The following is a 16,262-nucleotide window of genomic DNA, read 5'->3' as shown; positions in this document are numbered from 1 at the left end:
TGGAAATGATCAATTTGAGGATATTTAAGCATCAAAACAACCGCTTCTAGTGAATTTTTTGATGTAGGCTCTAATTTGATTGTTTAGAGCTTCGGCTTTTTATAAACTTTTAACTTATCTAACATGGTGCATTTGTATAGAGCCGAGGATCTAAATAATCAAATTAGAGCACACATTCAAATAGTGTTGAGAAATATGATTTCAATATTTGAAATCTTGGACTAGCCTTAAAATGTATTTTCATATTTATTATAAAATTTAATGCTTAAAAAAATTTGTAGATCGAGCAGATCTATGAAAACTTGAATAACTTAAAAATTGACGGTCCAAAAATGCGTCACAAGATGCGCTATTTCCAAACCTTGAAGTCTATTTTTTTTCTCAAGTCCATGCATCTTGCTGTCGAGATGATCAATTTGAGGATATTTGAGCATCAAAATAACATCTTCTAGTGAAAATTTTAAGATAGGTTCTAATTTGATTGTTTAGAGCTAGGCTCTACATAAACTTTTCCCTATCTAAAATACCTCTAAATAAAAAAGTTACTCCATGGAAGGTTATAAAGTAATAAAAAATATCGAGTACTACACGTATGAGTATGCTAACATAATCTATAAAAAAAATTCATTGCACCTTCTATGGACTTTAAAAGAATAATATCTCAAGATTGAAATGAGACATTGAATTCCAATTTTTAGATGGTGAGATCTAATGATTAGAAAACTAAAATTTTTAATATTTGAGAATAATCATCGAGTGATTCTTAGGCAGTTTCTAAAATTTCATATTAAAAAGCTCCTCCCAAAATTGGTCTTCTGCCCAAGTAAAAGTAAACTGTACTTCCGCGGTAGAATAGTACACGTGAGCTGCACAAAACAGAGAAGATGTTTACGTTAATTAATCTAAATCAAGGGCCTTCCAACGAATTTCCGATATTTTTGAATCCCTGCTGTCTGAATGAGTTGATAAATGTTTTAAACCAGAGAGAGAGAAGAGAGAGGGAGAGAGAGAAACTCCCCATCTTCCTCACTTGCAACTGGTAATGGGCAGGAATCCAACATTCTTGGAGCTCGAAACTCTGTGTTAGCAAACCCTATTCTGCAATATGAGTGCTTCTGTCGCCTTACAACATGCCATACATTCTTCCTTCTTCCAAAACAAGGTGAACCCATTTTTCAACTTCTCTCCTCCTCTGCTTCACTGCTCTCTCTCTCTCTCTCTCTCTCTAATTTCTATTAATCATACATCCTTTCCCTGTTTCAGAAGCTTTGGTGCTCAAAAAACGGATGTTTCCCAACTAAGAGGCAGTCAGTTCCTGAAAGGAACAGAGTGGGGATTGTAAGAGCTTCAACTGAGCTTCCCCCATTTAGAATATTTGAACCACCTAAAGTAGAGACCTCAGTTTCTGAGGTACCCATTTCCTCATTTCTTCTCTTGTGATTATTCATCTTTACATATTGATTGTAGTAGCTGGTAACTTTATGGCTGTTTTGTTGTGCCTATGCATGAACATGTTTCAGCCAGGGATTTAAAAACGGGCGAGTCGACCCGGAATTGTCCGGGTTGACACACGAATCGGACCAGCCTTGCCGATTCTCGTGAAATACAGGAAATCGTGCGGTTCTTGAGCCGAAACGGCGTTTTGACTACAGTAAAACGATGTTCTTTCCCTTTATCGGCAAAAAAGCTGCTGGAAGCATAAAAATTCATCAAAATTTGTCGTTTTTTGATTAATAATGGAGGGAAATCATATTTTAGGTCCATAAAACATCGATTGGGGTTGGATTGAACCCAATAAAATAACAGATTGTGAATTTCTTGATTGAAATTTAGGGTTTTTTTGAGCGGTTATGGTTTTCCGCCAATTCGAGATTTTGGTGGCCATTTTTTCATCGATTTGATCCATTATTTTTGTTGAATGATCGTGGTAATACATGCTTTCATCAAAATTATGTACTATGATTTGTTGTTTTGTATTTTAGTTTTATGAATTTTTTTTTGTAGCGAGATTTTGTTTTTAGAGAGATTGCTTTTCCGCAAAACCGTGAATCATGAGGCCATTCTCCATCGATTTGATCCAAATTTTTTTTCTGAATGACAGTCTTAGACCGGCTTTGATCATGTAGCGTTGCTTTCAGAACGAAGTTGCAATGTTTATTTTGTTAGTAGCTTTTGTGGTATTCTTTGTATTCCCAAATAATTTCCCTATGTTGATTGGGCTAACACTTTCGTGTTCAGAAGAAAGAAGGGACCTACATTTTCTACTACAATATTTCATTTTTGGCTATGACATTGGAAGCATTTATTTTCTCTAGATAGCTGTCCAATATTGTTCTTATGGCTTCCTCACAATTTGTTCTCTTTGAAGGATGCCTGCATGTCTTCTTATTTTATCTTTAAAATTGTTGCATGCTGCTTATATTATTGAATATCACCATACTTTTTATAAATCAAATTATCTTCATTTTTCTTTGATGTGCTTGTTGTAGCATTGGGTATCAATATTATATCCATTTGAACATGTTTTTAATGACCCATAAGTTTTGGGGCCTGCATCTCATTGACAATTGAACATCTTTCCCTTTACTTGTCCAAATAAATCAAAATATGAGATAAGTTTTTCTTTTAATACAAAGTCATGTAATATCCTCTCTAAGATAAGCTGTGCATCCAACAACAAGACGGCAGAGGCGAGCATGATTGTATAGGTGAGCATGAAGGATAGACAAGCTTCGGGGATTTTGGACTAGGAGTGCAACAAAACACTAACACTCAGAGATACTTAGGTGACCACTAATTTAGATGATTTGTTCTTAGATCGAGTCAATGAATTGTCACACGAATTCAATGAATGGGAACAACGTGGCCGAAATGAAGAACAACATCGCCTTTCATTTTGGTTTTACGTCATATTTTATGAATTGTATGCTTTATTGTAGTCTATGCATGATTATATACTTCATCCATGATAATTCTATGATTTTTCTTTTGTGTGATGTAAATTTAATTGTTAATAGAAGTTCATATAGGGAAAGAACATCTCAATATTCGCATATTGATGCAAAAAAATGAAATTTAATAATATAGTACCCCCATTTCTTATTGGATTCCTAAAAAATAACACTTATAATGATTTTAAATATTTTTTTTGGATTTTTTTTAATGCCGAATCCGATCGATTCGGTCGATTCCCGATCTGATCCGTCGATTCACCGATTCGGATGGGTTTTTGGGGTGCTCGATCTGGGGCACCGAGTCGTTTTCTAAACCATTGGTTTCAGCTATATTAATAAAACTTTGAAGCGTTTCATGGTTCATAATTTCATATTTTGACATAATAAAATTCCTGGAAATTTTTTGAGTGGATTAGAAAATGGGATTTTGTGCAAAAAATAGTTCAACAATCACGTAATTATGCATTTGGGTCATCATATTTTTGTATCTGAAAGAGTATGGATGAAATATACTCAGACCCTTTTGGATTCTTAGCTTGTTTTAACTCGGAGTATAAGCGATTAATTTTATATTATATATTTCTTCCATTTTATTTAATTTTCTTGTTATGTTTCGAATATAGTTCTTGCCAATTATCTTTTAGATTCATCATTTTGTGCTTCATTTTTGTACTTGAAATCAACGTTTCTAATTATTTTTGTTGGCTATGCGGCCTTTCAAGGCTTTACAGCCAAGAGACTTTCGCCCAGTGAGAGCTAGACTGGAGCTCAAAATCATAGACCCCGAGTTTTATGAGGCATTGAGAGCTTGCGTTTTGAGAGAGTGATCTCTTGGGGAGGTGTGAGGGTCATCTCTGAGTCAAGACTATATTAATTATAATGCCTCATAGTTGATGCGATAAGCCAGGGCTTGGAGAATCCAATTGAGTGTAATAGAACTCGAGTATTTCAAAAAGTGTTTGTCATATATGGAATGATCGGCTCATAAGATATGAGCCTGTATCTTGACATGAAACTGTTCCATAGCATGTACACCCACAGTTGTATGGGGAAGTCACTCTTCTATAGTATTATTCAACTTAGAAGAGCCAGTGCACATGTGCTTTGAGAAGACCCCTGTATTAGAGTAACAACATGTCTCACAGGGGTGCATTAGTAATCCATTGAACTCTCGGTGATGGAAAGCTCTGGCTAAACGACTTTGATGTGATCAATTATGTGTCCCTGCCATAGACTGTAGAGCATAGGTTTGTTGGGTTGGTTTGAGACATCGGTGAAACGTCATTCGGATTAACCCAATGGAAGACTCCAATAAGTGTTATAAGTCTAGAGATCTCATTTCCCTTTTTTTGAGAAATAGAGATCTCATTTACTTTTGGCTCAAATTAATTTAAAATTGATGAGAAAATATTTTATATTGATGAGAAATTGTGTAATAATGTTGAAAAATTATTTGGAGAATTTTTGGGATTTTTGAATTTTTTTTCAGAATTTTTAAATCATAAAAAATGCGATTTTTAAATTTATTTGAATTAAATACCAAAAAAGGACATCTTATGGGGATGCCATATGGATCCCAAGTGGCCATAGGGATGCCATGTGGCACCCCCACTTCCCCACTCGTGGATTACATCATGGGGACCCATTTGTCATTAATTCTTTTGTTGGTATTATGTTATAACATGTTAGCTTGTTATTTAAAGTGTTATATATTGTTATGACTTAAGTTTGATTTAAGTCAGATGTTTTTTTCTTACATGTGCTATTTTTAGTATGTGTGAAGTCATGGGATTTTGAGAAGTAATTCGATTTATATTGTTATCCACATATGATTTTGTTGCATGTGGGTATATCTTATGTGGCACCACCTTATGGCCTTGAGCTATGTGAAACTTTAGTGTTGTTGAAATCATAAGATATTTTATTCACATGTATGGATGCCCCATATTACCTTTATGTCCATGTCATTATCTTTTATTGACTCTCACAAATTATTCAAAAACCATGGGCATAAGTGTAAACATGAATTTGGACTTAGTGCGAAATGAAACATGGAACTAAAGGCTTTAAGGTAAAATGACTATAAACCTAGGTTTTAAGGAGTAAAAGGTGTCAAAAGCTCATCCATTGATCTTGGTGATAAGATATGGATGAGTGACTTGGATAAAAGCCTCTCATGTGCTATTGATCTAAGGCATCAAGGATCAAGATCAAATCCACCTTTATGATCTAAGTATACAAGTAACTTATGAGATCAATTATAACCCTAATTTTGAGTTTCACTTCAAAGAGAGAGAGAGCCCCCTTAACAAAAATGTGGCTACTATGGCCCTCCTGAGATCAACACCCCCATTCTTGTGTTCTTCATTTTTGAAGCCTTGAGTTGAAAATTTTTGATTGAGTAGTCCCTCATATGTGAGATCAAGTTCATAATATTGCTTCACCAAGGTATTGATTTTCCTTCATATATTCCGTTTCCTACCTCATTTCCATTATCAAAGCTTGCTGTAATTCTTAATTTACAGTAGCTTTCTTCATATTTTAGTCATAAAAACTTGATATTTGAAGAGTCTCAAAGCAATAGTGTAGTTCACACCCATGCTAAGTGTAGACTAGCTTGCTTATTCCATGATCTCGAGTAGTTTCACCTTGATTTTCTTAATCTTATTTTTCTGGATTTTTTACTGAGAATATACAACTGATGAGATGTTTATTTCATCGTATTTGAGCATATGAAATAGTCCCTTGAGTTCCTTTTTAAATGTTGAAAAATTTGTGTGGTTTGTTATGGACCACATGGTGTAGTTTTACCATAACTCCCTATTTTGTGTAGTATCTCTCTCAAACTTTGAAGGTATTTTGATACATGTCTCTCTTATGATTTGATCTCCATTAATGAAATAAAAGTGATCATTTGTTTCCCATTGAATTGATCTCCTTGAGTTATTATTATCACCCGTGCCTTAGACAATGGGACAAAATAAAGCCCTCAAAAGGCCCTTTCGTGGCTCGGGCATAAAGGGTTCAAACCAAGGCTTCCCCCATGTATGTTTGCATGTTAATTTGATTTATTTACAATTATTAAGCAATTCATGATTGGTTAAATTGAGTATGTTATATGAATATTGAGATTGTTCTTTAATTTTGTGGTATGAACTTTAATGCTATGCTTTATTATTTATGTGAATTGAAATCTCATTGGATTATTATGATCAATTGTATGATGTGTATGAGACATTATGATATATGATGAGGATGAAGAATGAAGATGGAATTATCATATAATTTTGATATAATGAGGAATTGCGAGTGCAAGTCATGTAATATGTTGTAGAGATGTACATTGCGAGTATTTAAATATTGTATTGAATTTAATTGTATTTTTGAGTAAAGGATTTGTAAGGGACCTATTAGGGTTGAATTTTTATTATTCAAATGTGTATAAACCATGTTTGTAGGTTGGAATATATGTATTATGGTTTTGTATTAAGATATTCATGCATTTGAACTCTTGAGTTTTAATATTTTTTTTTTTAAAGATTGCATTTCTTGCCCATTGGCCTAATACCACAACAATTTCATGCATTTTTTTTTTTTCCTGTTAGTTGGAACCAGCTGATCCTGACTTCTATAAAATTGGTTATGTCCGCCATGTTCGTGCATATGGTGTTGAATTTAAGGAGGGCCCAGATGGGTTTGGAGTTTTTGCCTCTAGAGATGTTGAACCTACACGTAGAGCCAGGGTATGCTTTTAAGTGTTCAAACTCTTGGTTTATATTGATTCTTCTTCGTTGATTTTCTCTTACTAGCTGGAGAATAAGTGATACCCAACGCCGAAATTTCACTGTCTGCCCTATGACAATTTTCTCTTATAAATTATAATCATGGCTGGTTAATATTTCCTTTCATCAGTCTTGTATTATGAAATTACAGTTTTTATATTTATTGTTATGACTATTTTGATACCATAATCCTTTGTTCAATGCCAGGTAATTATGGAAATTCCACTAGAGCTGATGTTAACTATTAGTCAGAAGATTCCATGGATGTTCTTTCCAGATATTGTGCCGATAGGTCATCCTATATTTGATATTATTAACTCAGCAAATCATGAGGTAACTTTTTTTTTTGTGTTTCTTGGGTAGTGTTGATGATTTCTTTCCATTACTATGTCCAAAAATTACTAGGTATAATGTAGGCCCAAATGGGTAGGGCAGCGTTTAGTCATGTACAAAAAGTTGTGCTTGAGAAAGCACACTATTCCAAAACTGGTGCTTGCTACAGCACACTATAGAAATGAAGAAAACAAAAAGGCAAAAACTGTGGAACTGTGCTTAAAACGTTGCTGATTAGGTTCTGCTGATCACACGTGAAATAGCTCCCTCTTTTGCAAGCGCACCCACTCTAGCAATTGCCTCTCGCTAGGTATGTTGAAAGGAGATGTGAATATCCCTGCATGGATGGAAAATATTCTCAAAGATGCTCTCGAGATGCCCCGGCCAGGTGGAGGCACCTGAAGCCCATGCAGTGAAATTCTTTGAGTCGCCTTCCAAGACCAGAAAGTCCCCCTACCCCTGGCTGTATTTCTTGATTCCACAGAGGAGTGCAACCACTTCGGCCACAGTTGAGTCTGCGTGGCTGATTTGACCGGAGTAGGAGAGAAGAGTGTTGGAATTGCGATCTATAAGTAGACCATCAGTGCTCACGGATCCTGAGTTTCCAAGGGAGCAACTGTGAAAGTTGAGCTTAATCTGTTTGACCTTTGGGAGCCTCCATAGTGAGGAGCGAGAAATGTGGGCAGGTCTGGTCTGCAAAACATTGATCGAAAGGATCATGCCTTGGTTTGATCTACCATTGAGAAAGTCGTAGTCACCAGGCCTTTGAAGCTTTCGTGGTGCTGTATCCAAAGGATCACGATTCATGCCTTGGTGTGATCAACAAGAGTTTCGGGGTCGGCCTCCCTACCCTCAAACACTCTTGCATTTCCTTCAAGCCACTGTGTAAATGATTACGGCTACTGATGCACGCCACAGGTAGGAAGCTCTTGACAGGTAAGGGAGAATGTAAAAGGCCTGAAAAAGTTTAGTTATTGACTGTGGGGTTACCCACGTCCAGATAGAATGTTGTAGTTGCTCAGTCTGTAGGTAACTGGCCACCTCAATGTAAGAGAGGTGAGAATTTGTGTCTTCTGCTGATTTGCACATGGCACATCTATTTGGGATATGTAAACCTCTTCTTTCTAGCTGATCTAACGCCAGTACATTTTTGAGGATAGTGAGCCAGCAAAATGTTTGGACCTTTGGCGGGATTGGGCTCAGCCAAGCCTTTTTGGCGAAATCAAATTGGAAGGGGGGGAGAGCAGGGTTGAGACAAATGGCCATAAAAGGAGGGTTGAGACAATTGGCCATAAAAGGAGGCAATCGAGAGGCATCCCGAGGCTGACCTGAGGGGGATCATATAATCTTGTCTGGTAACGACAAAGGCAGGTAGGAGGAGGGCCGATAATGCGGTGAAGTTGGTAAGCTTGTGCTCTGTAGTGGTCTCCTAAAAATGGCGATCCATACTCTAGACTGCCCTAATGTCTCGAAAGCATGGCTTACTGTGGCCTCTGGGTCAATTGCTAGACCAAATAGTCATGGTTGTTGATCTTGTAAGCACGTTATGTCTCACCAGAACTCAACCTGTGGACCTTCCCTCGGCCGATTCTAGATGTTGGGCTTAAAATGAGTGAGGCTTTTCGAGATGGAGTCCCAGGCATCCAAAGATCTGGTGGTTGTATGGACTGAGGGAGCCATTCCGAGGCATCTAAGAGGTACGTTTGCCTGATGGACATCTGCCAATGGTGATTGGGTTGAGTGGCGAATCTCCATCACCATTTACCTAGTAGAGCTGTGATATACTTTCTGAGGTTCTGAATTCCAACACACACTCTCTGTTTGGGGAAGGTTATGGTGTTCCAAGAAAGTTGGTGAATGTGGCCTCGGTCATTTGAGCCAGACCATAAGAGTTCCTTCATCAGCTTTTGCGCTATAGATACAGGCATTTGAAAGCGGGGCATCTATAGATTGGGAAGTTAAAGAGAGTGGATTTTATAAGTTTGATATGGCCTGCTCGGGAGAGAAATCTGCCTTCAACGCCACAAGCTTCAGGTCAAACCTTTCTACTATGGAAACCCACTGTTGTTGCAGGCTGCCGATACATAGCAGGAGACTGAGGTACTCTGTAGGGAGGCTATCTATTCTGAACACTAGTCTACCTGCCAATGCTAAGGTGGTTTGGTGATCAAAGGTTACACCCAAGAGTTTAGATTCAGGCAAGTTTACCTTGAAGCCAGTAGCCAATTCAAGGCATTTTAGGAAAAGCTACGCGGTGTTCATCTGTTGTTGTGATGCATCGCAGAAGATGAGTGTATTGCTGGCGTATTGAAGGTGAGTTATCTATTGCCCTTGGCTTGAAACTTTGAAGCCTTCTAGGAAACCAATGGTAGAGCTTATCTATGGACCTACTGAAGACTTCGACAACAAGGGTGAATAGGAACAGGGGATGGGGTATCCTGGGCGCAGATCCCTGCAAGATGGGAAGAAGCCCCTAGGAGCTCCATTGATGAGGACCAAGAAGTAAGGGCCCAAGAGACTTCGTCTGATCTGGGTTCTCCACTTGGGGCCAAATCCCATTTTGGACATCACCTTGTCTAAAATAGCCCAGTCGACGCACCCCTTGGATTTTGGCTAGGTGGCGAAAGTCAATGCATTCATATGCAACCAACGCACCTTCGAGGATCTGCCTATCTTTAATCAGGGCTGCTTGATAGGAAGAGATCACAAAATTAAGGACCTCTTTGAGACGAGATGCGCTTTTGCGAGAATTTTATACGAGCAATTTAGAAGGCTAATGGGTCTGAAGTCTTTGATGTCTTCAGCACCCTCTACTTTGGGAACTAAGGCTAGAAAGTTGGCATTCATGGCTTTATGGAGTCTACCTCTCTTGTAGAATATTTCGAAAAAAGCTAGGATCTCTTGTTTCATGGTGTCCCAAAAGATACTGAATATGGCTACTAGGAAGCCATCAGGCCCCATTGCTCTGTCTTGAGTGGGGTCTCTAATAGGTTTGAAGATTTCTTCCTCTGAAAATGGTTCCTCTAGCAACTCTGCCTTCTCTTGGGGGAGGAGGAGGGAAAGATCATCCATGGTAGGTTGAGGGGTGACCTTAGCAGAGAAAAGCTTCCTGAAGAATTTAACTCTGGCTTTGTCGACCTCCTCGAGTTGGCAGTAGGTCCGATGCCCCACTTCATGTTACGCACAAAGCATAAATGGTATTTTTTATACTTAGATATTTCATTTGCTAACACGGAGGCTATATGCATCCCATTTAGACATCAATGGGGTAAACTTATTTACTTCTTCAAGCATTTAATAGTTGTTGAATGAACAGTTTCCTCATGATCAATTCATCTCCTCTCTTTGTTCTTATTTTTTGCTCTGCGAGGGAATACCTTATAGAAAAAATTCCTTGCTTGTTTTTGTTAAAAGGAGGAACTTCATATGGAGATAGCCGTCCGTTTCTACCATCTTGATGGAAGCCCCGAATGCCTTCAATTTTTTGGATGGCAGCTCCTTTTGGAACTGCAGCTTTGGACCATCCAGAGGTGGGATGATGCCATTTACAATTTTAACATGTCAAAATAAAATTTTTAAAGATTCATCACAACATGAATCCATCTATGTTGCAAAATTCTGGGTAGCTCAAAATGAAATTTTTAAAGATTTATCACAACATGAATCCATATTTGTTGCAAAATTCTGGGTTCTATAAATCCTCTTATAAGTGGTTTTTGGGGCTTCCATCTACTCTGTAGAAATGGACAACCCTACACGTAGGTAGTTTTTCCTTGTTAAAAAAGGAAAAAAAGTGGCTAGGACAATATATATATTTTTACAACTGTATGATTATTTCAATATTATAAATCTGCAAGACTCTGCTTATTCACCCTTTTTCACCTACACAATTCATTTAGTCTCATCTGAATTTCAACAAGCCACTCTGCCAATTGACTCTATGCATAAATTGTAATTTTTCTCTACTGATGACTGACCTTATTAATTTCTTATTCAAAAGTACCTCCCTTTGGTTGGTTTGCCGCATGGTCACTTTAACATTTTATGATAGCCTAAGTTTTATTTGTTTTTTCTCAACATATAAAGCATGAATACATACACACACATATGTGAAAGGAGTGGCTATGTGGAGCTCAAAGGTACTAAATTAAAAAAAATTATTTTTCTTTTATTCAATATACCTGAATTTCACTTATATGGGCCACTAAGTAAATGAAAATAATACTTAGATACAATTTATTTTCACTGCTAAAAGAAATAGAAACTATCCAGGAGTTTTAAACAAACTTTCACTATAATTTTTAATACAATACAAGTTCTTGGAAATTTACAGAAAATCAGAAATGATATTGAAAAGTAATTAAAACTACTGGGAATACTTACTGGAAGATGTCTGGAGTTACCCTCACAAGTTTTGGTAAACCCCACACCTGATTCCCTGACCGATGACACACTTTTACTCCCTTAGAAGTTGCTGGAAATTCTGATATAGGAAGCTATTTAGGCAATACTTATTTCTCTAGGTTTTAGAGAGCTCAAAAATATTTAGGCAATACTTCTTTCTCTAGGTTTTAAAGAGCTAAAAAATTCAACTAGGTTTTATATAAACCCTATAAGAACATACCAAGGTAAAGCTTGAATGTTTATTTCTCGCTTGGCTGGCTGTACTTCTCTTCTTCTTAAAAAATCAGCAAACCTCATTAGGGTTTGAAAAGTCCTACCTTTCCTTTTTTTCTTAGAATTTTCTCAAAATAAGATGATAGAGAGGGTGGCGTGCCTCCCTATGGGTAAAGGGAGAGGAGGCAGACAACTTCAATTTTTTTCTTGAGAGAGAAAATAGTGGTGTGGAGAAAAGAGAAAGAGACGTGATGGAGAGAGAAAACTTGGGTATGAGAGAGAGGATTCTTTGCATGGGAGAGAATATTTTGTTATGATTTGAAAGACATTCAAATAGGTATTTAAATAGAATGAAATCTATCTCATAATTTGAATAGGATTCCAATCTAAGTATGTTTTATCCAATTTCCATCTTGACCTTTAAAATAATTAGGAAATCTGTGGGGTGAGAGCGATCCATCTATCCCACAAATCAGCCATCATGATTTTGGGTAGAAAATAAGAAGTTTATCCCTTTATATTTTGACCCAAGTCCAACTCCTATTTAAATTTGAAATATAATTAATCTTATCATAATCTAGATCTCTCACAATCAAGGATAATCTTTCTCTCTCTCTCTCTCTATATATATATGTATATTCTTTTTTTTTTGAGAATAAGAATAATCTTTATTTTAGAAGTCCCATTAGAATAGGAAATCAAATCTTATTTAAAATTAAAAGATTTCCTATCTTTAAGTTAATTTGAAATTTGAAACTAATTTTAAGAAATGGAGCATGCTCCCCTTTCTCAAAATAAAAATGACGTGCCACTTTTTTGCTAAAATTGTGGCATGCCCCTTTTTCTAAAAAAAAGTGGCGTACCTCCTTAGGGGGTAATGTAGGCCCCGCATGGGTGGCATACACATCTGGGGGCTGGATCCTTGGTCCCCACATGTGCCTTATCAAGTTTTGAAAATTTCAGAAATACCTTTTTAATGAATATTACAGAAGAAATAATATTTTAAAAGTATGAAAAATTTAAAGAATCATAAAACCATTTATAAGACCAAAATAAAATATACTTGTAGTGGACTGGTACTAATGAGTCAAAATTAATGACAATAAGGGCATTCCACTCGCCCTAGCAACCATGATCCACAATTGTTTTCTAATCCAACCCAACAAAGACATATGACCCACTGTCTCATTTCAAGGGTTCATGATTGGCTTGTCAAAGTTGGGCAATGAACAATGGGACCATGATCCCGAAATGTGGATTTTCAGTTGCTCCTTTTAAGAGCAAATCTAGCACTTGTCACCACATTACAAAGATGGCTCTCTCTATGCACATGTATGCGTGTCCCTCTGTTTTTCCCAGTAATGCGGTTATCATTTGTACATGCTATTCGGAAGTTTGTTGAGGCTTTGGTTCTTGCTCTCACAGGCCTATAACCGCACACAGGAGGCCACATAGTTCTCTTGGCCTACAAACATCATCTCGGGGCATCTCTCCGACCTCAACAAGGGATGGCCCACCGTAAGCCTTTATCGGTAGTGCCACATGCCCAGGGATAATGGTTTTGGACATGACCAGGGTCATAAACCACCCAACTCTTGGTCAGTCAACGCACACACTCCCATTGAAGTGCATATTCTACTACAAAATATCATTTTTACAAGCTCTCTAGGCCTTTAAAGAGCACAAAACCCAACAATATGTATATAACATAAATCAATACTATTTGCTTAAAATAAATTGATGTCATTATGGATTGAAATCTCTTCATTCATAAATGCCTCCTTGTTATATCAAACTATGATCTTGTAATAATAATTTTTTCTTCTTACATGTATATGTCTAATTAACATTCTTTTATTGCTTCAGACAGATTGGGACCTCAGATTAGCTTGCCTTCTTTTGTTTGCATTTGATTGTGAAGATAATTTTTGGCAATTATATGGTGATTTCTTGCCTAGTGATAATGAGTGCACAAGCTTGCTTCTTGCAGAAGAGGTGTGTATATTTGAATTAATAAGAAAGTTTTGCAATATAGGTTTCTTTCTGTTTCCTGAAGTTCACAAAGGTATTTGGGTATGTATATCTTTCGTTATCGCGCTTTCAATACTATTGAGGATTGTAGATTCTTTCCTTGTGATGAGTACTTGTTTGATTCTTGAATATTGTGTTTCTTTGTTCCCTTCTTTAGGATACATTTGTCTATCAGTATTTCTTTTACAAACTTTATTTCATTGAGATATTTTTAGTAATAATTTATTTTGTTAGTGTGCCTTATGTATTTACTTATAGCTTTGTTCATAAACCTAAAAATGGTTTTTACCGCCGTTTTACATTGTATACAATGTATATCATCAGCATTATGGATTCACAATGAATCTTTGAAAGTCGTGAGGTTAATGGACACCTAGGGTCACATCCCATTAAGCCTCCAATTAAAGATCATCATCCCTTTTCCCAACTAATTGGGGTCGGCTACACGAATCCTGGTTCGTCATTCTACTCGATTAAGGGCCACTCATCCATCTTAGCATCCTCATCTTAGCTACACTCATTCTATGGGTATGTTGTTTCTTGACTGCCCAACATTCCGTGCCATAAAGCAAAGTTGGTCTCACAACTGTCCTATAGAACTTGCCCTTCAGCTTCTTTGGTATGTGGCAACCACATAAAACTTTGGTTGTACATCTCTAACTTTGGTTGTACATCTCCACTTTGCTCACCCAGCTCTAATTCTATGTGCAACACAATGTTTTAAAATGCGCGGTGCGGCCCTGAAGCGGTGGGGGGACCGATGCGGTGACACAACTCGATGCGACCCGAATGTGGGTGCATCGCGATGATGCGGTCAATAAATGTAAAACAATTCTAAAAAATCTAAAAAAATAAGTTATTGCATAGAAAAAAATATGAAGGTGATATATGTGATAGTAGGTATTAAGTTTAATGATTAACTTCAAAACTATTAGCTGTCGGAGATTCTGTATCGAGCTATCTACCCATATAAGTATTTCCACAGAGCAAACATATCACACAATTTCTATCTTTGGAATTTTTTAGTTTAGCATATTTTCAAGCCGGATCCTTATCACTAGAAGATTGGGAAGAAGACATTCCCCAAAAATATGTATAATAGTAATATTTTACAAGAAGGAAAAAAAATTTACCGACTCTGTGAAGAACTGCTCGATTTCTTCACGACCTCTGAAACCCCCGATTGCTTATCACAAATTCACCCTAACATCTCCAAATCAACAATCGAAGGCATCCAATGAACATCCAAGTATCAAACAACTGCCAAATTGAAGATTTCGATGAAAAAAAAATTCCGCCTAAATTTTTTTTTTAGCTCGATTTGATGCAAAAAAAGCCACAGAAGTGGCTGAAAATCTTCACCCTAATACCCCCCCAAACAGTTTACCTAACATTTGGTTGGTCAAAAAGGCCATTTTCCCCCTCCCCGAGGGGCAAAACAGAAAAACATTTTGGCAGACACTGTAGCATTGGGAAGCGGTGCGATGCGGCCTATGCGGGATGCGGCTACGATGCGGCGCATATGTGCCCGCATCTATCAAAAGCGCATATACGCCTGTTTCTGATGCGGATGCGAGCGCATCCCGCATGATGCCACCGCATATGTGGCGATGCGGTAGCATTTTAAAACACTGGTGTAAACATCTTCCTCAATCTCTCCATGTTTTTGGATTATCGACCCAAGATATTGAAAGTGCGTAAACCTCCACTTAGAAGTGCTTGCTAAATAATGCAAGATGTTGACCCCTTGGGATTTCCTTGTATGACACCCACATCTGCCCAACAAAAAAAGAATGATAGACAATTCCTATCACATTTTTATTCCCATCAAAAATGTTTCCATGGGGTTACTTACTTCATCATCACATGATATCTTAATGAGGTTTGCTACATATTCTTTTTAGGACTGGATCGTAGATATGTTAAGGGTTTCTCTAAGGATTGAAACGCCAAGCTCATTAGTATGTACTAGATGCATTAGTTTGCCAAATTTAATGTGGTGGGGAGTAGATACTTGTTTATATATATCTGTGTGTGTGTGTGTGTGTGCGCGCGCGCACGTGTGTGTGTGTGTGTGTGTCGAGAGAGAGAGAGAGAGAGAGAGAGAGAGAGAGAGAGAGAGAGAGTGGCGCGTGAAAGTCCAGTAGGTCTCACCCACCTCTCACTTCTTTTACATTAATGAAACATAAAACTGGAGATAGGATATGTAGGTCCTTGTAACTTTAAATAAAAGAGAAATAAAGATTTTTATCTTACTCCCAAAAATATTTTAAAAATAGTCTTCTTTTATTGTTAATTTATTATGATGCTTTGGAAGTTAGTTTTGTCTTATAGGCATGTTTTTGTAGATGCCCCATTTTCGGATGGTTAAATTTCAAGATGATTCAAACCCGGAACTCATGGCCAAAACCCAAGAAATACATTACAATGCTCATCCTAGACAATTTTATCTTAATACCCTAAGGAACTGCCGATTCACTAGTCTTACATCGTAGAAACCTTGAAAATGACCTTTTCACCTTAACCCATTCAAAATTTAATCAAA

The 16,262-nt window shown here is 37.1% G+C and overlaps 1 protein-coding gene across 6 annotated transcripts in view; it reads left to right on the top strand.

Annotated features, from left to right (window-relative positions):
• Nucleotides 1-995: 995 nt before the first annotated feature.
• PTAC14 (plastid transcriptionally active 14) overlaps nt 996-16,262 on the top strand; it is a 28,503-nt gene continuing 13,236 nt past the window's right edge. For 3 of the 6 annotated variants that reach the window (XM_088857717.1, XM_088857716.1, XM_088857715.1), the window contains exons 1-5: nt 996-1,162; nt 1,264-1,410; nt 6,560-6,697; nt 6,944-7,069; nt 13,553-13,681. In XM_088857717.1, coding sequence (XP_088713843.1) covers nt 1,106-1,162; nt 1,264-1,410; nt 6,560-6,697; nt 6,944-7,069; nt 13,553-13,681 — 597 coding nt within the window. In that variant the 5' untranslated portion in view covers nt 996-1,105. The remainder of the gene's footprint in view (nt 1,163-1,263; nt 1,411-6,559; nt 6,698-6,943; nt 7,070-13,552; nt 13,682-16,262) is intronic. The other 3 variants (XM_088857720.1, XM_088857719.1, XM_088857718.1) reach the window with 1 other exon arrangement.

Source organism: Amborella trichopoda, chromosome 2, assembly GCF_054954075.1.
Source record: "Amborella trichopoda isolate Santa Cruz 75 chromosome 2, AtrichopodaSantaCruz75HAP2 v2.0, whole genome shotgun sequence".
NCBI lineage: Eukaryota > Viridiplantae > Streptophyta > Magnoliopsida > Amborellales > Amborellaceae > Amborella > Amborella trichopoda.
This window is presented reverse-complemented; position numbering and strand designations above follow the sequence as displayed.